This window comes from Carassius auratus, chromosome 20, assembly GCF_003368295.1.
Source record: "Carassius auratus strain Wakin chromosome 20, ASM336829v1, whole genome shotgun sequence".
Lineage (NCBI taxonomy): Eukaryota > Metazoa > Chordata > Actinopteri > Cypriniformes > Cyprinidae > Carassius > Carassius auratus.
In genome coordinates this window covers 17,007,067-17,030,450 of record NC_039262.1, presented here as the reverse complement: position 1 = coordinate 17,030,450, position 23,384 = coordinate 17,007,067, and the positions used below count along the sequence as shown (strand labels likewise).

The window sequence follows — 23,384 nt, the reverse complement described above, 5'->3', positions numbered from 1 at the left end:
CTTTTAAGGCCTAATGCACCAAAGTTATCAAGCGGTTAAATACAAAGCCACACTCTTGACCAGGTATCAATTCAAAACGAATAAATCATCCCACGTGAAAAGGCGTGCACATGTGAGTGGTTTCAAGCTAGGGTTTTTTTTTTTTTTTTTAAATTGGGCTTAACGGGTGATTAAACCCAAAAATTGTAAAAAAGTTTCTTTCCTTTGCTAAATGTGTAAATGTGATGACTGTCTGTATAATCACCAGTACCTCCTACACTCCACCCAAACAGATGAAGATTAATTTTGGCATGCATTAATCATGTCTGAAAAGTCAGATGGTATAACGGGTAAAAGTCTGTTCTGTTAAAGTATAAACCCAACTCCCCCTCTCTCTCTTATCTCTCTCTCTCTCACACACACACAAAGTCAGAGGGAGTTTCAGGGGGCAGTCTGAGGTGGAGTCTAAGCCTTTCAGAGCTTCCCAAGCTAAGGAAGTCAGGGACAAAGCATAGTTAAGTATGTTTAGTGTACTCAAGACTAAACATTCAGTCCTATTGGTATAGAAAGTGAGAGGCTGGGGCTGCCACACCCATGTTAAAGACTTCAATCGCATGAGAGCCACACCGAACCCAGAGGACTTTATCTGAGCACTTGTGTCTGTTACATGCAGTGTAATGTTAGTGGAGTCCAGAGAAATTCATCACACACACAGCAGGATGTTTGAACGCGCACTGTTCGCTCTCTGCCTGCTTACTTTGGTAAGTTAAAGTTACGGTTGTCATTTTTTTTGTTCCTTCTTGTCATTTTATTTTAGATCATTTAATATACGTTTATCATAGGCCTACCTGAATCTTGGTAACCATGGTTTCGGTCAAATTGATAGTTAGTTGTTATAAAACATACAAAATCTGAGTTATGAGCATGTATTGTGAATAACATTTTATTAATCGATATTATGTCCCACCCCCATTAATACTACTACTACTACTACTACTACTACTACTACTAATAATAATAATAATATCTAAACACCTTTAAATCAACATGAATCAGAATCAGTTTTTTTTTTTTTGTTTTTTTTTTTGATTATAAGAGAAGTACTTGCTTTTATGTTGGCATAAACGTCAATGAATTTTAGGCTAACTGAATACAGCTCAATACACTACTATAGCCTTCTCATTTCTTTTTCTTTTCGTTTTTAAAGAAAAATAAATAGGGCTGGTGAATTGAATGAATGAAATAAATTAATTAATATATATTTCTGTCATTTTAATGCCTTATTCTGTCATGACAGTTTTGGTTAGTCAATAGCTACTTTACTATGGTAATTTGGTGGAATCTATGTTTACCATGGTTCATTTGTTTTCCCCAGTGATAATATTAAATTACCTTTTTCCAAACTATTTGGAAATTATTTAATTGGTTAATTGTGTGTTGTGGATTTCAAAGGGATGAAGCTACTTGAAGATTAACTGTTTAGAATAATGAAGTTCTCACTAATTATTTAGTCCATCTGCATTTGAATAGCCTTATTGACTGTTTTGTTTTGTTTTCCATCTAACGATTGTGTTGCTATGCTTGCTTAGTGTCATCAAGGGCGAAACTAAGCAGCTGACCAAGTAAATCAGTTATAAAATCTTTTTTAATTGATTTGTTTTAAAGAAACCATAGGGCTATTGTAAATGTCTTCATTCACTGATCACTAATGTTGACTAAAAAGAAAGTTGCTATCACTGGGTGGGTCAGTTATTCAGATTTTCTTTTTTTTTATTGATGGACTTGTTAGAACCTGCATGTAAGTTTTAAACTTTGCGATTTCCTGATATTGTTCAGGTTCATACACTGTTGTATACTCATGTTTCATTGCCGTATGTTTATTGACTCCAATGTTGGTGTCTGTAAAAGACGCATAAAGCCAAAATTACAATAAACCTTAAAGAATTAAACTATAGAAAAACATGTTTTCACATATTATTTTCAAGTCTTTAGTTCTACAGGTTCTACTGGGCAGATTAGTCTAGTTCGGAGATAAGAAGAGCTGAAATGATTGTATAACCGAAACCCATAACATTACACAATATAATGAGACAGAATATCATATGTAGAGTACTTGAAATCTGCTTTATGTCTTGGCTTGTGGTTAACATTTCCTGATTTTGTCTAGCTAGGTTCTTATTATATTGTTATTAGCCACAGTTTCCTATGTTGTTCTTGAGGTATGCGAGTCATTGTTTCGTTTCACCGTCGTTTGTTTGCCGCACACAAAAAGAGGCACTGGTTTAATGCTTTCTTGTAGCTGTTTAGAACTGAAAGTAACAATCAAGAGATTATGTGATGAGGTTTTTGCTGTCTAAAACAAGCAAATAAGATACTGATTAATAATGTTTTTTGCAAGTCAAACACCCCCATTAAAGTAACCTATATTACAACAAAAAGGATTAAATAGTCATATTTTATTAAATATATTAATTTCATACAATTAACATGAATCTGATTATCACACAGCCCCAATCCTCAGCTGAATTGTTAGGATTAACATCTGAAGTCATATGTTGTTTCAAACTACATTACTCACGTTTTGCTCGGTCACAATGGGGAAATGCAATGCTCCATTGATTCTCCCTTTCACTCGCTTTCAATTCCTCCCTCAGGTGCTGTTTCAAAGCGCTGCGTCTTGTGAGTTGAGGCCTGTGCTTGCTCAGGTTCCTAAGAGGCTGCCCGCTGGTTATGTCATCCCTGAAACCAAGGATGGATGTAAGATTTGTGGTTTCACTAAGCCTTTTCATACCGCATGTCATGACATGAAATGACCTTTTATGCAGACTAAGCTTTTCCTTCATTTGATGTTGGTAATTAGGCTACATAACATGACGTTTACATAAAGATAATTAAAGAAAAAAATCTGTTCTACCAAATATTTTACATCCCATCATCATTTATTCACTCTCATGTTGTTCCAAAGCTGTGCAATTTTGTTTTAGCTTCTACGGAATGAATAAACACAAAAGCAGCATAACAATATCATATAAGTCAAATGAATGTGAAGATTATTAGTGAATAATGATAACACAGGATGTTCAGGTCTACTGGAGCTAGTAAATGAGTGGAAATTGTGTGTACATTCACTCAGTCCTCATATTTTCTTGGCCTGCTATTAGTGGTTGTGTGTGTGTGTGTGTGTGTGTGTGTGAGAGAGAGAGAGAGAGAGAGAGAGTCTTTAAGAGTGTGAGTGTATGTGTGAGTTTCCATTACCACACAAGATTGTAGGAATTTAATGTTCTTTTTCAGATTTTTATTGTTTTATATTGATAGTAATTTCTGATACTGCTGATACTTTAATGGCACTTTTGCATTCTTTTTAAGCTTGAAAACTTTAGTGATGTGAAAAAACAAGCAATGTATTCAAACTGCTTTTGATTTTGGAAAGGCGCGAGGCTTAGTTGTGGAATAATTACCGGACATTGTTGTGTTTTTTCACAGTGAGTCTCAAAGGCTGTGCGGCCAAACCTGTGGCCTATACTTCCAGTGACCCTGACTTCACTGTGAATACAGATGGAGCCATTATCACAGTTCATGGTTTGGAGATTACGACAAAGCAGTTTTCTGTACTGGTGCAGGATGAGAATGGAATGGATTGGAGGGTGGACATAATCTTGTCCTGTAAAGATGAGGTAAAACTACAGCCTGTAAGTCTTAACTATAAACCGTTTGATCTGGTCAGCAGCGTGACAAATGCTTCTCTATATGTTCTGGCTTCAGGCATCTCAGAAGTCTAGCAGTGTGGCTCTCAAGCGCACTAAGAGAAGATGGAGACCGTTGCCTTTCAATTTAGTTGAGAATGACAAGCCTCCATTCCCAAAGGATCTGGAGACGGTGAGACCGAGAAACATTAGCTATATCATTACTTTAGTCATTCCTTTACTCCCTTCCTGTTTCCTCCTCCATTCCATGAACTCAGTTTGACCTTTTGTTATATTTCCTGTTTTCTTATGCTCGCTGACACATTGCTGTGTTCATCTTTTCTCAGATTGCATCTGATTCTTCAGTAAATTACACAGTGTATTATGTAATCAGTGGGCAGGGTGTTACTACAGATCCTGTAGGCCTTTTCACCTTAAACAGGAACACTGGCTTGCTGAAGGTGACCAGGACCGTCGACCGTGAGCAGTACCCACAATTCAATGTGAGTCTGAATATTTGAGGCCTTATACAGAAAACAGTGCATGAGCTGATGGTCTGGAATATGGTTATAGCATCAGTACAACTAAATATGTCTCTTTCTCCTGTTGTAGTTTATCGCTCGTGTGTTTGACATGAGTGGCAGGGAAACAGATGAATATCTGCCCATCACTGTGATAGTGCAGGATCAGAACGATAATGCCCCTGAGTTCATAGGAGGTCGATTCTTCACTGTAGAAGAGCGGTGCAGGGCAGGTATGAAAGAGAAGGACAAAAGATGCATTTTCAAGTATCAAGTTCAGGCCATATATCACACCAAAATGTGCATATTATTTTCATAACAACTCACATTACTATAATTATCAAAAAGATAATTCTTCTTATATTCTTAATACTGTTATGCAATAAAATTATTATGCATATTTTATTTGTCCATCATGGTAACATTTGTTTTACAACCTTTAATTTATGTAGATTTTTATTAGGAAAAATCTGTTGTACAACCATATTTTTTTACTGAAGTAAAAATATGTTATATTACAGTAATGAGAAAATATATATATTGTTATTGTTATTGTAGTATTGTTTATAAAATATTAGATTTACATTTATTTATAAATGCATTTATATTTACCTTTATTATTATTAATTAATTATAAATTATAATTTTATATTATAAATTATATTCATGTATGTTATTTAATAATATAGCATATATTTTTTAAAACTTTAAATTAACTTAAAATTAGTTATCTGCATACTGTGTAATTTCTTTTATATATATAGCTTTGTGTTAGCAGTGCAAAAGGTCATGGGTTAAGTTCTCAGGAAATGCACATACTGGTAAAAACAAAAACAAAAAAAAATGCGTAGCTTGAATGCACTGTAAGTTGCTTTGGATAAAAGTGTTTGCTAAACATATAAATGTATTTTGTAGTGTATTAAATTATATTTGCATTTTGTCTTTCAGGTACTGTAATAGGAAAAGTGAATGCCACAGATAAAGATGAGCCAAACACCCCCCACACCTTGATCAAGTTTACGCTGCACAACGCTACTGACATGTTCTCCATCGATTCTTTTACCGGAGTAATAACTTCTAAAACTAACACCTTAGACAGAGAGGTATTTTTCTGGTTTGGTGTTGTCTCTACAAAGCCTGTCTGTTCAGATGATACAGTCTGCCAATAATTCAAATGTTTATTTATTTATTTTTCTCAGACCCAGGACAAAGTCTACGTTGAGATAGAGATCAGAGATATGGGCGGTGCTCCTAGTGGGCACTTCAGCAGAGGAACATTTGTGATTACTCTCACAGATGTTAATGACAACCCTCCTACCTTTAAAGAGAAGTTGGTAGGGCCCTTTTATTGTCAATCCAGCAATAAAACAAAACAAATAACCTTCTAAACCAGTCAGGAGATAAATAGAATTGTATAGCTTTCATCTTGAGATATTAACATAATTAACAAACATCTATAAGTGAAAGGCTTTATGTTGGAAATTGTGGTATTGGAACTTTATTTTTGATTTATTTATTGGATTTTTTTTTTTTTTTTTGGTAAACAGTACAAGGCCAGCGTTCAAGAGAACCAAGAAAATGTGCTAGTTACCAGGATACCGGTGGAAGATAAGGACTTGGTGAACACCCCCAACTGGAAGGCCCTGTTTGAGGTCACAAAAGGAAATGAAAGTGGGAACTTCAGGATGGAGACAGACCCCAAAACCAACGAGGGGCTTCTGTATGTGATAAAGGTGAATGGTTTTAAATGCATTCAAATAAAAGTCTGCACAGGAAGTTATTTTGTGGAAGCATAACCTTTTTGACAAGAAATAGAAACCAGATGTCTTTGAAGAATTCGTTGGAATTTCGCTGAATTTGCCCTTTGCTAGTACATTCTTAGCAGCGATAGCTTCCTCTGAGGGTCACAGTCATTATCTTGAGAGCTCTCTTCACTCTCTGACAGGGTTGTGTTGGTTTTATTTATAGAGGCATTGCAGGGTTAGCTCACCATTTCAGAGCTGTGTGTGAAAACGTCTGTTCGATAAGCATGTGCGGTTCAACCACATCCTGTTATTTAAAGTACATCCATCAGGCAGGCTGGTTCTTCTCTTCGAGGAGCTTTTGACTTCTCTTCACACATAGTATTGGTGCTTTTGGGTTAAATAAGCAAGTTTTATGTAGATGCACTTGCGTGAATTCTTAGTGTTCTCATTCCCCTTCAATTCTTTTCTTTCAGGGTTTGGATTATGAAAAAACTCCACTGGTGAAGCTGGAAATAACTGCTCGTAATGAGGCTCCACTGGTTGGTCCTGAGAATAAATGGCTGTCTGTGCCACTCGAGCTCAGTGTGGGAGATGTAGATGAAGGACCAGAGTTCAACCCTGACACTCTATTTCTCAAAGTCAAGGAGAATGTGGCCAACGGAACTGTCATTGGAACCTATAAAGCTCTGGATCCAGAAAAGAAGAACAGTGACGGAATAAAGTATGTTCTTTGATGAAGTGGGCTTATTTGAGGTTAACTAAAAAAATATTTTTAAAGCAACACCTTACACATTCAGTTGGTCCTTGGTCTTCTGTTCTGTCATGCTCTGACTAGCTGTTTTTGAAGACAAGCAAGAGCATGTCTTATGTAATTTTTTATTTATTTATAGCATCTAGTGTACTGTGGTAATGTACTTGTACATGATATATACCTTTATACTGTATTTTGAATGCACTTTCTCACTTTTTTGACTTTATTTATGTGTAAGGTACTATAAGATGACTGACCCAGGCAACTGGATCACTGTGGTGGAGAACACTGGAGAACTGAAAACAGCCAATACTTTAGATCGAGAATCACCTTTGGTCCGGAATGATATGTACAACATAACCATCAGAGCTGTGGATGAGAGTGAGTCTGGACTTGATGTCACACATTCAACACCATAATTAGATTAAATCTGAGATCTTAATTTAATAATGTGGACATTCAGCACATCAACACTGAAACATTGTTGTGTTTCTGAGTAGACACTGTACTCTATTGTTCTATGAATGGGTGTGTTTTCTCTTACTGTTAATGTTAATGGTTGGGTGCGGTTGGGTAGACTAGAAACAGCTTCAGGCCTCTGCAAAAATGTCAGGATTTTGTGGTGTGATGTAACATTTCTTTTTGATGATGATCAACGTTCTACCTGGCACTAAATGTTCAGTTAAAGACTGAATGTTGTTGAATGGCATTCCAGGAAGTACTGAGTACATTTGTCCTTGTTTAACTCTTATGCAACTTTTAAACACTTTTTTTTATCTTTGGAGATCAGAAGGTTGCAATGTTTTCACTGCTAATGGGCGTTCTTGCTGTGAAGTTGGTCATAGCTTTTTAAAAACTGATCACAAACGTATGCATGTATGTAAAACCTGTTTCATGAACGGAGGTTTTTGAGACAAAGGAAGTATGCATTTGAGATGTAGTTGCAATTATAATAAACTGTAAAGTCACAGTTATGAGGAAGCTGCAATTACGAGATAAAAAGACAGATTTATGAGGTGTGAAGCTTGTTAGAAAGTTGTTATTGTGAGAAAGCTGTCAAAATTTTGAGGTTGCAGCTATGAAATATAAAATAGCATTTGTGAAATGTCTCACGATTGTTACTACATACACAGATTAAATTATCAGATGTAGTCATAATTGTGAGTTAGAAAGTTGCAGTTATGAAATATTTATTCACAATTTCGAAATATTGCAATTGAGTGAATTATTATAGACAAAGTTGCAATTATGAGAGTTTCAATTAAGAGATAAAAAGACGCATTTATGAGATCTGAAGCTATATTTGTAAGAAAGTTGCAACCGAGATATAGGGCCCTATCATACACCCAGCACAACGTGGCACAAGTGTTTTTGCTAGTTTTACTTCTCACTGAAACTGAAAATAGACTGCTCCATAGACCACCTCAAACCTGGTCTACAGTTTAAAGTCAATGGTGCAATATTTAAAGGGTGCATTATTAGAAAATGCACAACTGGATGGGTCCACAACGCGTGTTCACTTTGCTTACACACAGTAAATGACTGAAAGAATAAAACATTAAAATGTAAAAGATTATTATTGTGTACATAAATATAAAAATGTCATAATGGATAATCATTACATGTATCAGAATTAGGTTAACTATATTTGCTCTCACACAAGATGCTCCGTTTCCTCTATGGAGATGCATTCAAAATTGTGAGAATTGTGCAATTGTAAATTCACAATTATGAGATACTGTATGTAGTCACAATTGTGACAGCATTGCAATTGTGAGATGTAGAAACTATTATGATATGTCACAGTTGTTAGTTAGAAAGTTGCAGTTATGAGATAAGTAGTAACAATTGTGAGATATTAAGTCGCAATTATGAGATCTAGTTGCAGTTGTGAATGATAGTCACAGTTATGAGACATGAAGTTGTAGTTATAAAAAAAGTTGCAATAAAGAGATTAATAGACACAATTATGAGACCAAAATTATGCAAGAAAGTCTCAATTGCGATAAAGTTGTTGTAATTATGAAAGAAAGGGTTGCCATTGTGAGTTATAAAGTTGCAATTATGAGCTATTTAGTCATGATTTTGATATATATATATATATATATATATATATATATATATATATATATATATATATATATAGTTGCAATTATTAGATATAATTTCACAGTTATAAGAAAGTTGCAATTGTGAGATGTGAAGTCGTAATTGTAAGAAAGTCGCAATTGAGATAAATTTATCACTATTGGTAAAATTGTGCATTGTAAGCAAGTTGTATTCTGGCAATTTGTTTCTCTAACGTTACATTAAGCTCACTGAATCTCTCTTTCCTCAGGTAAGAAGACAGGAACAGGGACAGTTATAATCAAGATACAAGATGTTAATGACAACATCCCTATGATTACAAATCCAGATCCGATCTTGTGTAATAAGGGTGATACGCTGAGCTCTGTTTTGGTTGAAGCCATGGACCTGGACAGGCCACCTTACTCTATTCCCTTCATTTTCGAACTTGGAGCAGATCATGATGGGAGCTGGAAATTGAAGGATACTACAGGTAAGGATAGAGGGTATGGATGTTTCGGATGGGGATTTATCAAAAATGTGTACATTTTATTTTACAATTTCTCAATTTAACAATAACCATAAAAGGCTGATAAACTGAAAGTGTTGCAGTATGATCACAGACATCATGTCTTTCCTCTGATGCAGATTCTTCTGTGGTGCTGGAACAGACTATGCCAATGCCCAACGGTCTCTACAGCGTTCCTCTCTTGGTGAAGGATCTGCAGGGATTCGGGAAAGAGCAGACTGTGAATGTGCGAGTGTGCACTTGTGAGAGGGAGGATAACGGAGGAACATGTGGGGCTCGGAGCGCCTCTTCTTCTTTGGGCAGTTTGGGAATCCTTGCCTTAGTTCTCTCTGGCCTGCTGCTGCTACTTTTAAGTGAGTGCCCACTTCTGGCTATGACCACCATATAATGCATACATTTATTTACATACGTTTACATATTCATATATTTGCCAATAGACACACTACCATTAAAATGATCATTACAGAACTATTGTCCTCACCAAGGATGCATTTATTTGATAATATTAATATTATGAAATATTTGCAATTTAAAGTAATTTTTTATAGTTTAATATATATTGAAATGTTATTTATTTTTGTGATGGCAAAGCTGAATTTTCACCATCATTACTCCCGTCTTCAGTGTCACATGATCCTGCAGAAATCATTCTAATATGTTGATAATGAAGAACATTTCTTATTATTATCAAAGTTGAAGAGTTGTGCTGCTTAATAATTTTGTGGAAACATTAATACTTTTTTAAAGATTATTAGTTTGATTTGTTCAAAGAACAGCATTTATTTGAAATGGAATTGCTGCAACAATTTGAATGTATTTACTGTCACTTTAGATCGGATTGATGCATCCTTGCTTAATAAGGTCCATAAACTACATTAGTCAACATTTGAAGCGGATCAGAAAAGTTGTCCTAAAACGTCAAACCAAAATGCGTTCTTGTCTTTTGAGCCACTTCAAATGTCAACTAGTGTATGTATACACAGGTCCAAGAGTCTGAGAACACCAGTTTTTATTTTAACATTTAAAAAATATATCAGCATAATAATTTGAAAGATTAAATTGATTTTTAATTAATTTCTAATGGATTTTTAATGATTTCAGAATTTCTTTAGTATTCAGCATTTGTTTTATGTATTTATTTTGTCAAAACCTCTCAAAGCTGATAGGTTTAAAAAAAAAAAGAAAAAAAGAAAAATTCAGATTCTTTTATAGTCTCAGACTCATTTTACGCTCATAAATGATTATCAGAAACACCAATAAATTTGCCTTCTGTTTTTCTTGCCGTATCAGGTCTGTTGCTCATCTTCATATGCAGCACTAAGAGAGACAAGCTTTACATCAACGATGACACAGGAACAGGTGGAATGCTGCTGAAATCCAACACTGAGGCTCCTGGTGAAGAAGTGGTTAGTAAAACACCTCTTTTAAATGCTTAAATGAATCCGAGAAACCACAAGAAGAGGTTGACCATATTTGGCTGGAATGTCTTTCTCTTTTTAGAAAGAAGGTGCTTTGATGATAATTCCTGGGATAGGGCTAGATGTAGTGGACGGGTCACTGCAGAGCGGCCTCATGGAAAGTAAGAACGTGACTACAGCTTCAGGGCGCTACGGGCAGTCGTTTTTCCAGGGAGGAGGCGTGTACAACACCACCACTCAAGAGTTTGGGACAGAGAAGTACTACTCATCTGGACGCTATGATAACAACTTATACGGCAATGCCACGATGCAGAAACTCACCAATGCGAGTGCTCTGGACACATGGAAAACTAACGGACGCTACTTGGACAGGGTAAGCTGAATTTATACATTGATTGACCCAGGAAACTCATATTTCACATTGTCCCTGTTTTACATTCAAGCTTCACTGAAGTTATTTTCATGTGACCTAACTTGCGACCTTATTTTCTGACAGAAACTGGCTTACTTCGGAGACGAGGAGGAGGGGAGGTACGCGGATGACCTGCTGAAGACTTATGGGCATGAGGGGATGGGATCTCCTGCAGGCTCTGTAGGATGTTGTAGCATCGTGGGCGAACAGGAATCGTTGGAATTTTTGAACACTCTCAGCCCTAAATTCAGACCACTGGCGGACGTCTGCTACACCACAAATCGAACCGGAAACTAAATGCTGAAGGCTGTTTGCCAGAGGCCTTCAATGCAGAAAATCATGTTCCTAATCAGTATATTTGCCTCGTGTTCTAGTTAAAATATCAAAATGTCCTTAAGATCCATGATACATATTCTCTAAAATGAGTCTTAGCATCTCAGTTTTGCTTCTTATGTAAATTTACCAAGGATATTTTGAGGATATTAAGCTATTTTTACTGGAAAAACGAGACAGAAATGCTGATTTAGAAAACTATTTTAGCAGTACGTGCCTTTCTGATGGATTAATCAAGTGCCTGCGTTTGTTTGTGTCTGTTAACTTTTGTAAGTTGAGTTTTTAAGTGTTTGAACGATGCAAATAAGCTTTTCTGTGATTGTTTTGCTTTGCTTTGCAAACCTCTTCCTCACAGAGCTGAGGAAGGACAGTTTCAATATAAGTATACAGAAGAGACATTATTTCCTCCCCGATCGATTGTAATTCTCAGCCGTGTGAAGTATTAACTGAGTCTATATTTACAAGACCATGATGAAGTGTGCTCATAAACATTTTTTTTTGGGGGGGCGTGTGGAATTTAGAGCGCTCTTCAGCTCCAAAAGCACTTACACACGACATCAACTCTGGACACTGAACTCATCCTTAGGCCATGATGTATTACTGAGTTTGTGTGTTATTTTCTTACAACATTTAACAGTATAGTTGCTGAAGGGATTTTTCATTTCAGTTGAAAGAAACCAAATATTTTGTATGTAAGTCACTTTATGCTTTAAATGAAGATAGAGGTGAAAGGGTGAAAGAACAGGTAAATTTGGGGAAAAATATGTTTTGATATTAGTTTTGGTCTGACAGCACATTTTTGTTTAGGTTTTTTTTGTATTTTTGGTAAATATTACCAAAATAGATGTTTAGAGGATTGTTCTGATTTTACACTTAAAGGGATGCTCTTTGTAAATATTTGAATAAAATTGATTACAGACCCTACTTTGTCATTTTGTGAGTTTGTATGAACTGGAATGCCGTCTTAAGCTGGAGTTCCAACTCAGAATCTCCAAGGAATCACAACAACTCCCAACTTCAGAATCCAGTATGGCTGCTCATCGCATCAGCAGAGGAGAAACAATAGAAATACATTGTAAATTAGCACATGTTGTTGTTGTTGTCTCAAAGTGAGTGATGCACACAGTTCTATCAATTTGTATGGCTTGCATGGTCCTGTGGCGTTATCTGTGCAAAATAACACTTTTTATGTGCTTTTATGGTGTTGCTAACAATGGACACGTCTATCTTGGTTTTATGACTTCTCTACGGGAACATGGTACACTTGGGTGAGTTTTCATTCACAGCTCTGGCATCCGACTTACCCAACACTAACCTGGTCTGAACAAGTCTCCAGTTAACCCTCTCCAGGGCCCAAAAACACCCTCAGATCCCAGAGGGTTAGTGAATTAGTTAGTGAACTCTGCTTCCAAATGAGCCATAAACCGGAAGCAATTATAACAAATGCACACAGGAAATGAGAGATCCAATTGCAGTGTTTCAATGGGGTAATCCAAAATCAAAATACCAAAAACACTCTAGAGGTCAATAACAAGAAAAGCAGTCCAAAAACAAAAACGGTGACTTGACCTTGCCCATGAAGAACACTGGTGACTTGACTCCTGAGGTCTAACTGTGGTAGTACTTGACTCATGAGTGTAAATGGTGACTTGACCTGACTAGACTCTGGAGGGTCCACGGGGACCTGACTCGACTTTGGAGGGTCACCTGTGGCTGCCATCTTGTGCAGTGGCGCTGTGCCGACGGCCACCTTGTGCTGTGGCGCCGGGCTGGCGGCCACCTTGTGCTGTGGTTGCCACTGGCCCGGCAGCCATCTTGTGCAGTGGCGCCGGGCTGGCGACTAAATTGTGCTGTGGAGCTGGGCTGGCGGCCACCTAGTGCTGTGGCGTTGGGCTGGTGACCATATTGTGCAGTGGAGCTGGGCTGGCGGCCATCGTGTCTGGAGAGACGGGTGTGGTCAGTGTATCCCTTTGACTCTGATGGTGAAGGTAACTGGTGAACCCCCAAAAGTCCAGGACCTTCAGATAGATACAGAGCGGTTTATATAGACAGGTGAAAACGCTGAAAGTCGAGACATCTGAGTGCAATTAACAGATGTGCAATTAACCGTGATGAAAGGGACACAGGCTTTGTAGGAAATGAAGTGCCTGCAGTGGGTTGACTATGGGGAAGTGAGACCACTAGTGGACACCCAGGGAAACACAGACCAGACACTGTGACAGGAATATCTGTAATATAATAAATAAATATCTTATAATAAAGTTATAAGGCTGATTTTTAACCATGTGTAAGAAAATATATTTTGTTTTCACGTGTATACTGCCAGTCTTTTTTTTTTTTAATTATCTAAAAATAGGCTATTAGGCAGCTATAAATGATAATTGATGATAATCAGAAATGTTTCTTGAGCGCCAAATCAGCATCAGGATCATGAGGCACTGCAGACCACAGTAAAGGCTGCTGAAAATTCAGCTTTTTATTCTAGGAATAAATAACATTTTGAAGTATATTAATATATAGAACATTTTTATTTTACCTGTTGAACTATTTGAACTATTTCACAATATTACTGATTTTGTTGTCTTTGTGTAAGACTTCTTTCAAAAACATAAAAAAAAAAATATATATATATATAATTATCATTCAAACTTTTGACCGATAGTTTAATAGTTAGAGAACAAAAAAAAAACTTAGATTTAATTATATTTGTCTGTAGTGCATTGCACTTCATTTTTATTTAGCCGTTAAAGGATGTAAAAGTATTAAGTGTATTACTTCCTGCCTGCTGTAGGTTAAGTGAAATCAATAATCCAGGGCTGGATTTGGTCCCACTAGTCTCTTACAGTGAATCTGATCTGAAGCCCTTAGCTTTGTGTGAGACAGGGCTGTTAAAGCGCTGTGACTGAGCTGCTGTTGCTGAGTGTATATGTCTGTTGTGTCATTCTCAATCTCCCTGAAGTCCAAGTCTAATATTTGTGCCAGTGCCCTGTGAAGTATCTCGCCAAGGTCTCGGCCTTTGAAAATGGAAGAATTAATTTGATAATCAATGAAAAGTCATAGGCAGGCAAATTGCCAGAGAATTAATTCTTTATTCAAGGAAACGCCCACAGTCTGAATGCAAAGAGGCCTCTTTAAACTAACAGAAAGAGGTTGAAGCAGAAAGAAATTATTTTTGTCTGTTGGTATCAGATCTCGTAGAGCAGGTAACCAGAAAAGATACTGAAGCGGCTTTGTGACTCCCTCTTGCTTAGTTCACTGTTGCTCAGCCGAATAAACAGCCGATCTCCAGCTTTAAGCTGCAGGACTACATTGTTGCTTGCGGTGTCTGTATGAAGAACATCCACTGCCACCGCACTCGCCACAATCTACAACACACGACAGTGGAAATGAGCAGATTTATCAGACTTAAAGTATAATGCTGCAAAAGATGTGAGTCCTTAATATTTTATTATGTAGCAGCTGTTTTATTAAAGCAAAAAAGCAGTAGTTTATTTATTTATTTTAATCAAATCTTATTTATTTATTTATCTTGATCAAATCTATGAAATTGTAAGGCTTACAAATTAATGTATTAATTTAAAATTGAATTAAATATATTCAATCCAACAATTTCTGACCTGGTTTCATCAAACCAATTATAAAGGTTTATTTTTAAAATTATTGAATAAATAAACTTTCAGTTGATGGATGTATTGTTATCATATATAGATACAATAGATACATCTATTAAAAAATCTGGAACTTTTTTTTTTTTTTTTTGCTGGCTTTGTGGTCCAGAATCACATAAATAAATAAATAAATAAATAAATAAATAAATAAATAAATAAATAAATAAATAATGTTTCCTTTTATATTCTTGTCAAAAATTAAGGGATTAATTACAGTTATACTAATCCCAGTTAGCTTTTTTTTTTTTTTTTTTTTTCAGAAATAAATACATCTGCATAAGCTTTTGTAAAAAAATAAAAAAAACAAGAAAAAGAACAAAAAGAAAAATTCCTCATACTTAGATGTTTTTGTTTGAAAATCCTTGCAAAAAACATCATTTTGAGGTAAACTCACCGTTTGGTCATTAAGAATCAAGTCCACTCGTAGGTTTTGGCCGGTCTTCACAATGCTAAAGATGAAGTAGTACACTCCCGCTGTCTTACAGGTGAAAGTCCCGGTCGAGGGGTCATAACCTCCTCCCAGATTAGTAATCACGTCGTTAAACTTTATCACATCATTCCTGCTGGAGGCGTCCTGCACCGCAGCACTGAACGCGACACCTCCCTTAGTCGACGAGCCTATACCTGAGGGCCCGGCTGGGCCAGGAGGACCTGCTTTACCTGGAGGTCCAGGTGGACCAGGAGGTCCTGCTGCAGATGAGGTGAGAGGGATGACTAAGCCATTGCTCTGGTCTTTAGAACGATCTGAGGAGGGGTCACACACGATCCTGCAGGAGCCAGGGAGGGTCTCGCAGACGCCTGCCCTGGTCAGAGACAGAAGTGTGAGGAGAACTGCTATCCAGTGCTTGGTCATGGTGAAGTACCAGTTCAGAGAGGTGAAGGGACTCAAATGTAAAGCCCATGGTAAGAAGTCACACAGATTTTGGGCTGTGATTGGTTGAGTTAGCTGGTAACGTGATGAAGTTGAGAAATTGTTTGTCACCTGACATTTTAAAGCATCAGCAAAAAAATAATATCATGCTTCTTTAAAATGAACTTATGCTTCCCTATGAGTCTTACGAAACTGTTGTTGTGCAACAATGCTGTCAGAATATTAGACCCCTGAACTTCATGTGATCAACCAACAAATATTAAAATAATGTGAGTGGGTAAAAGCTTTGCAACAATCCACAAGTAATCCATGAAAAGTCTTAACGATGGATTGTTTTTCTTACAAACATGCAGCTTTTCATTTCATAAGGCGTTAACTGATGAAGTCGTGTGGATTACTTTTGGATTATTGTGATGTTTTTATCAGCTGTTTGGACTGTTTGACGGCACCCATTCACCGCATCCATCCATCCAATGCTAAATTTCTCCAAATCTAATCTTGGAAGGCCTGAGGGCGATATATTATTATATAGGTACATATGTTGCACAAGCGTCAGACTATTGCAGTGATAATTTTGTCAGGGATGTAAATGTTGAGAATCCTTACGCTCAGATTCACAGGATATACCCTCAACACATCTTTCAGGAAATGTCACTGCAAATAAAAATTCCCCAAATGTCAACTTGAATGTCAAGATCTACAGTTAACGTATTCAAACACCTCCGCACACACACAAACCAACACAGTTACGTCTATGTCTATTACAGCTGCATGGGTTATGTATATGAATGAAAGGTGCCTTAGACCTCCCAGGGTGTCTCTTTATGACCAGCAGTCCCACGCACAACCACCAGAGGTCTGACAGACCTCATCATCAGTTACCCTGAACACACAAACACACACACACACACACACACACACACACACACACACAACTCCATTTTGAATGAGTTAACAGCTTGTTTTGTTTTTTTCCTGGGGAACAAAAAGTGTCCTCACAAGGGATTTGGATATTGCCATCGTTGTTTAACGTTCAGAACAAAACTTAAGGTTGGGGTTAGGGTTGAAGTTGTGTTCATTTTCCACTAAGGGTTTTAAAGTGCCTGACATTATTTGGATCATGTTTGCATTATTTATTTATTTATTTATTTATTTACCGGTTGCAAAGTTTTTGAAGTAGATTATAGGCTTGCAATTTATAATATACATAAAACTAAAGCTTTTTGAGCTTAGCTTTGTCTAAAAAAAAAAATGTATGAGAAAAAAATTATACGCCAGTGGGTCAAGAAATATAACATAACAATTGTAATATAATATAATATAATATAATATAATATAATATAATATAATATAATATAATATAATATAATATAATATAATATAATATAATATATACAAATTTACACTTATTTGGTAACAAATTAATTATTTAATAATTCCTTTCACAAAAAAAAAAAAAATCTGCTCTGCTTTCAAAGAAATAAAACTATACATCCATACATAATCTTTTTTTTTCACCCATATTTAATTCACTAGGGAAGCAAAATTGTTTTGGAAAGTTAAACCTATTTATCTTGAATTAAATCAATTTTTAACCCATTGAAAAAAAAATGTTTTCATTTTAAATATTACTATGTTGTATTAAATAAATAAATACATTATAATAATAATAAAAAAATAATAATAATAGTAGTAGTAATAATAATAATAATAATAATATAATAATACTAGGGACTTTAAGCAACAGCTGCGAATGGAACGGCTACAGCGACCGGAAGTTTGCTGTCACACCATTGTAGCCAAGAACGTAAAAATCACTAAGCAGCGGTAAACAGGACAGCGCAACGCGGCATTAATTCACTTATTGGGATACAAAAAAAAAAAAAAATGCAATTTAAAAAGCAAGAGAAGGATTGCTTTTGGCGTTAATTGACAACCTTTTGTCAGAAGAGGAGGAGTTTGTAATATTGTATGATGTAAATAAGTCTAAAAACCTAGATTTACCATGTAAGCAATACTTGCCTTTTAACCTTGATTACATGGAGGAAGACGAATGCTAAAATGAATTTCATGTCAGAAGTATGTGACCTACCAATTCTGGTAGATGTTCTCGGGATTCCCAATGAGATCGTTTGTGATCAGACAATCATAAACTGATGCAAATTACAGTGTCATATGCCATGAAACATAACATTTATTTACCTAACCTCTCACGTTGTAGCGACTCCGGCAAATCAGCTGTTCTCCCGTAGTACACCGTTAAAGTAGAACGTCACAAAGTAGCAGTTAAATTTGCGCATGCGCAATACAACGCCAGACTGGCGTTGCCGTTCCACCAGAGGCTGTTGCTTAAAGTCCCTAATATCTCTTAAATTAAATGCACTGACAGTTAGGGCTACTTCTGCTTCCAAAACCCCCTCAAGCTTTCAGTTCTGTATTGCTTAATGCATTCTGTTGTATTAACTTCTCTTTGTGAGCCAAAAAGGCTAAGAAATGCTACATTAGGAGAACATGCCCTTAAATATTTTCACAATTAATACATGTAATAAAAAACTAAATAAACCCAGTGCTTTGTATACATATAACAATCACCACAATTCTGAATTTTGTTTCAACAGCATTTCTCCATAAGATTTAATTATCTGCCATCGATTAAAGGCCATTTTTTGTAAAGAGTGCTTTAGGGAAGACGCATTAAACGTGATCACTTTAACAAAACAGATCTTTAGTGAGGAAGAGTTTTCTGCTACTTTAGACTCCCAAAGGATCTCATTAAGAGCTTTGAAGAAGGTACTTTTAACATTCACTAAAACGTCCTGTGACAATGTGGCAGGAGAGGGAAAGTAAAAGATAGAACCTGTTTTAAAAAAAGTCTTTTTGCACAGAATTTATAGTTATGTTTAATAAAATGGATATGCAGTATTGGGTCTGACAGAAAAAGCTGCAAGTTTGTCAGTAATAAAATCCATCATTAATACCATTTTATGTATTAATTGTGGATTATTGTGATGTTTTTATCAGCTGTTTGGACTCTCATTCTGACGGCACCCATTCACTGCAGAGGATCCATGCAATGTTAAATTTCTCCAAATCTGTTCCAGTTAAGATACAAACCCATCTACATCTTCGAAGGCCTGAGGGGGATACATTTTCATGACCTTTTCGTTCATAAAAAGTAAAAAAAAAAAAATTGTGTCATGGCCATTTTGCACCTCGACCCAATTGCACCTCAATTTGGCACGAGAGTAGGGACGCATCCAGTTAAAATGGTCCTGTGAATGTCCCCTCAGTGGGATGCTTTCAAATCCCTCAGTGGGACGGCTGGATTTGTCTATAAATCTGATTTAATCATGTTCCTCTCCATCCACCCTTAGCACAGCGAGACACATCATTTTCTTTTTACTGCCATGTGCAAACATTCAAAAACATCTCCAATGGCGGCTGTTCATGCCAAAGAAATATCTGCTTCATTGAGATGATTTACACAGACACTGGGAATAAATTTGAGCGGGATGGCAACTAACTAGCATTTTATTCTCGAAAGAAGATCTTTTTTGCAGTCCATAATAAAAATGATGTAATCGATGAAACCCTTATTTAATGTGCTATTTCCGCCCCTAATGACTAAAGAGTCTTCATGGCAGCGATGCGCCTTATTAAAACAGAAATGTTACCAGAAATCTTTATTGCTTTGAGACTATGAGAGATGTTTTTCTGCATTAAAGGGAGCGAGGGAGGCTGGTGTGAGCTGTACGGAGGCATCATCAGATGAAGATCACATTATCGCTCTGCTAGTCTGAACAGTCTGCTTCAGCCTGTAGGCCTCTACTGCTGTAGGCTACAAGCTCTGGATAAATGCAAATGTTTAACCAGATTCTGGAGTCTCAGGTGTAACGAAAGTGTTTATAAGCTTACATCTTGTTCTATAAATTGTGCAATCCTTCATAATGCTTTATTTGCACCTGAGACTCTAAAATCATATTGAACATTACACTGTGGAGTTCACTAGGTTTGTTTTTGTGTACAGTTAACAAGTAAGCTAACAAAGTACCATGGTATGTTACAGTTTTATTTTAGTATCATTTATATGCTATTATGGTTTTTATAAAATTTTTGAATTAGATTATATTTTTATATTATCTGTTGTTTTTTTTGTTTTTTTTTGTAGAAATGTTATGTTTCTCTATTCATTTGTTTGCCTCTGTGAACAGTTACAGCATATGATGATGATGATGATGATGATGATGATTTTTTTATCTTCTTTAAACGTTGACACGAACATTACTTTTTATTTCTAAGTATTGTATTGTAATGTGACATTCAACCTTAGGAATTTGCTGCCACTGTAAAACAAAACAAACAAACAAACAAACAAACAAACAAACGAAAAAACAAACAAACAAACAAACAATAAATTATATTCTTTGAGGAAAACAGGCATGTTACCAATGTTGTTTTCACTGCCAGTTGTACTATATTAAGGTTTATCAGTTCAGCACCTTAATATTAAAACCACTTTTTACTGTATAGGGCTTTGGAGTTGACTGTGATTTTTATTTTTAAAGTATTGGTTACATTATAGGTTCACCAGATCTGTGTATTAGGGTGCTTTAAAACACTTGTACACTGATGGCTTCTGACTACATAAAAAAATAAATAATCAAAAATAAGTCGACACTCCTGATCTTCGTTGTTATCAAGTGGCAATTGTGTGTTTTGGAGACAGATGTTTTTCCTTGTATGGCCACCTGATGGCACTGTTGTTCCTTCCTGCGTTTTTTGTCAAACTGTAGTTACTGCTGTGAAAAACAGATCAGATGTGTCATGGTATGATATATTTTCACAAATAGGTGTTATAGGCTATTTATTTGATTGCGAATGAGCTTGACGTAGCACCAATGATGAAATCCAAAAACAAACCCTTCTTCCCAGCATGTGCGTCATTTGCTGTCCCTATATTCATTCTCCGTTATGCATTTCTTAATATATTGGATAAAATATTAACCATACACTTTTTAAATATGGAATTCATATTACTTAACTTTCTTTTTTAACAACTTAACCATTTTTAATGAGAAAATAATATGTGTAAGTATAGTATGGGTTTAATAAAACCTGTGATGTACTACTTAATTGGTTTGTCTCAATGTAAAACATTTTATCCTGTTTTAAAATGAAATTACAGACAACTGCTTTACATTAACATTTCAAAAGATGGTTAAAAATACATAATTAGATTAAAATCGACCTCCTTGTGTAAAATTACTCTAAATTCATTACAGACTTAATGTAGATCTTCTTTCCATCCAGGTTATAATCCTGTTAAAAGGTGTATTTCCATTTTCCTGGCAGGAATTAAATTCATTTTTTATTATCAATGTGGAAAAAAAAAACACAAAACAAAACAAAACCCTCTTTTACACATACACACACAACAAAGAAAAACACAAAACAAAAAGAAGTCTGATTAAAGCATTTCTTTTTAATCTTTTAAAATACGAAATGACAACGCAAACATTTCTTTTTAAAAGTTACCATTTTTAGAAAGATAACATAACAGAAATGGCATGACTTCATCCTCATACACATCCATCTCATACACAACATGTCTCTCTCTCTCTCTCTCTCTCTCTCTCTCTCTCTCTCTCTCTCTTTCACATACCACTGTTTGATTGAGTACTCACATTACAAAAGCTAGGATGACTCTCTACCTAAGATGTCTGTTTAAACACAGCCATTTATTAAAATCAGTAGGACTGAATATGTTATTAAGTGATATCAATCAAGGTGACATCAGTCTGAAACCAAGGTACGATAAAGGCTTCCTCTGATGCTCTGTCAAGTCTATGGGATGATCTCTGCATGCGGTATTAGGATGGAGAAAGACAGTTGGCAGCACCAGGACTGCTGCCGGTGTTCACACACCATAGTTGTACATCAGATGCTTTCTCGCTACTTGAGAAACTCAGGGAGTTTATTACTCTCACTGGCTGTTCTTTTGTTTGTGTGTGTGACAGTGAGAGAGTGAGAGCATACAAGTGCTTGAAGTCACAGCACAGAATCTGTTTACTTGAATGTGTGTTTGCACAATGACACTCTATGGCAAGAATCCACAGTCAGAAACAGAAACAGACAGAGAAAAAGACCAGCTTCAGTCTGTGCCTGCGAGCGCTGGCAACAAGGTCATGTGCTGGAATACACATTTACTATAGGAGTTCTTTATATTCTGTATGTCTCATATGCTCACCAAGGCTGCATTTATTTAATACAAAAATAATAATAATAATGCATACATATATATATATATATATATATATATATATATATATATATATATATATATATATATATATATATATATATATATATATATATATATAATAAAATATTAATAATAATAATAATAATAATAATAATAATAATAAACTTAATTTTTATTAAAATAAATAAATAAATGCACACACAAACACACAAACTCTGCATTGTTACTGTAATTGCATATGCACAATATGGATTTAAACAAGATGAAATGAAACTTTAGAATTGCACTTATATTATGAATATATGCTATTTAACTCATTTGTGAGATGTGTCTAAATGAACTACTTAAATGGCTATAGTAAAGCATTAAGTTAAGTTTAGTTTAAACTAAACTAAACATTTTCCACCTACTTTCTACTACATAGTTCAGTTCAAGTTAAGTTGCTGCCTTAAATTTTTTAATAAAATCAAATTGGCTGTGCATGTTAATTCTTCTTAAATTATATTAAATTGACTCAGGAAATTTATCTAAACCTGTATAGCATTACAATATTACATCAGTCCATAAAAATTAACTAATTGCATTTGTTATTTATTTTTGTGAAAGTAATGCATTTGAAAAATAAAAAAGTAATCTGATTACGTAACTCACGTTACTTGTAATGCGTTACCTCCAACACTGCTAACTACAGACTGAGCACTGTCTCTAATTAAAAACCTGACTTGTTTTGTAGTTAGTAAGCATTTGTTGCATTTATGAATTGATATTACAAGTGGATGATATCCCTAAGTGTCCCCAAAAGAGTTTTTGTCAGATTTAGCTAACTTCTAGTGACAATTTTGTTTTGCCCTCACTAAAGTAATAAATCAGCTCACACATTCACACAGAGAGGTCCACTTCATTCCTGTAAACACTGGCACTAGGACAACACTAGACAGGCCTTCAGGGACACATCTGAGAAAATAAACTGCACACACTTAACAGCATATTTAACCAGTAGAGGCTTAAAACTGGAGATTCATTTGGAAATAGCACAGGTTGGGTCGACTTTGGAAACAGTGTGTCAGTCACATGTGCACTTAAATGTTAAATCATTGCAATCTGTCCCCTTTTTTTCCAGAGTCTGACAGAGTTCTACATTATGG

General features: G+C 35.7%; 2 protein-coding genes across 2 annotated transcripts; one reads left to right on the top strand and one right to left on the bottom strand.

Annotated features, from left to right (window-relative positions):
• The first annotated feature begins 434 nt into the window (after nucleotides 1–434).
• On the top strand, nucleotides 435–12,362 carry LOC113121061 (desmocollin-2-like). The gene is made up of 16 exons (XM_026291289.1): nucleotides 435–740; nucleotides 2,634–2,736; nucleotides 3,463–3,653; nucleotides 3,742–3,855; nucleotides 4,010–4,165; nucleotides 4,275–4,416; nucleotides 5,132–5,286; nucleotides 5,383–5,517; nucleotides 5,731–5,916; nucleotides 6,402–6,649; nucleotides 6,918–7,060; nucleotides 9,018–9,239; nucleotides 9,395–9,628; nucleotides 10,566–10,681; nucleotides 10,776–11,066; nucleotides 11,190–12,362. The coding sequence occupies exons 1-16, from the start codon at nucleotides 657–659 to the stop codon at nucleotides 11,400–11,402; spliced, it is 2,733 nt and encodes a 910-aa protein (XP_026147074.1). The 5' UTR covers nucleotides 435–656; the 3' UTR covers nucleotides 11,403–12,362.
• A 2,145-nt stretch (nucleotides 12,363–14,507) lies between these two features.
• Nucleotides 14,508–16,112, bottom strand: c1ql1 (complement C1q like 1; the record flags this gene model as incomplete). The annotated part of the gene is made up of 2 exons (XM_026195265.1): nucleotides 14,508–14,803; nucleotides 15,501–16,112. Coding segments are annotated over 2 exons (792 nt in total), but the record flags the coding sequence as incomplete, so codon positions are not given.
• Between the last annotated feature and the right edge of the window lie 7,272 nt (nucleotides 16,113–23,384).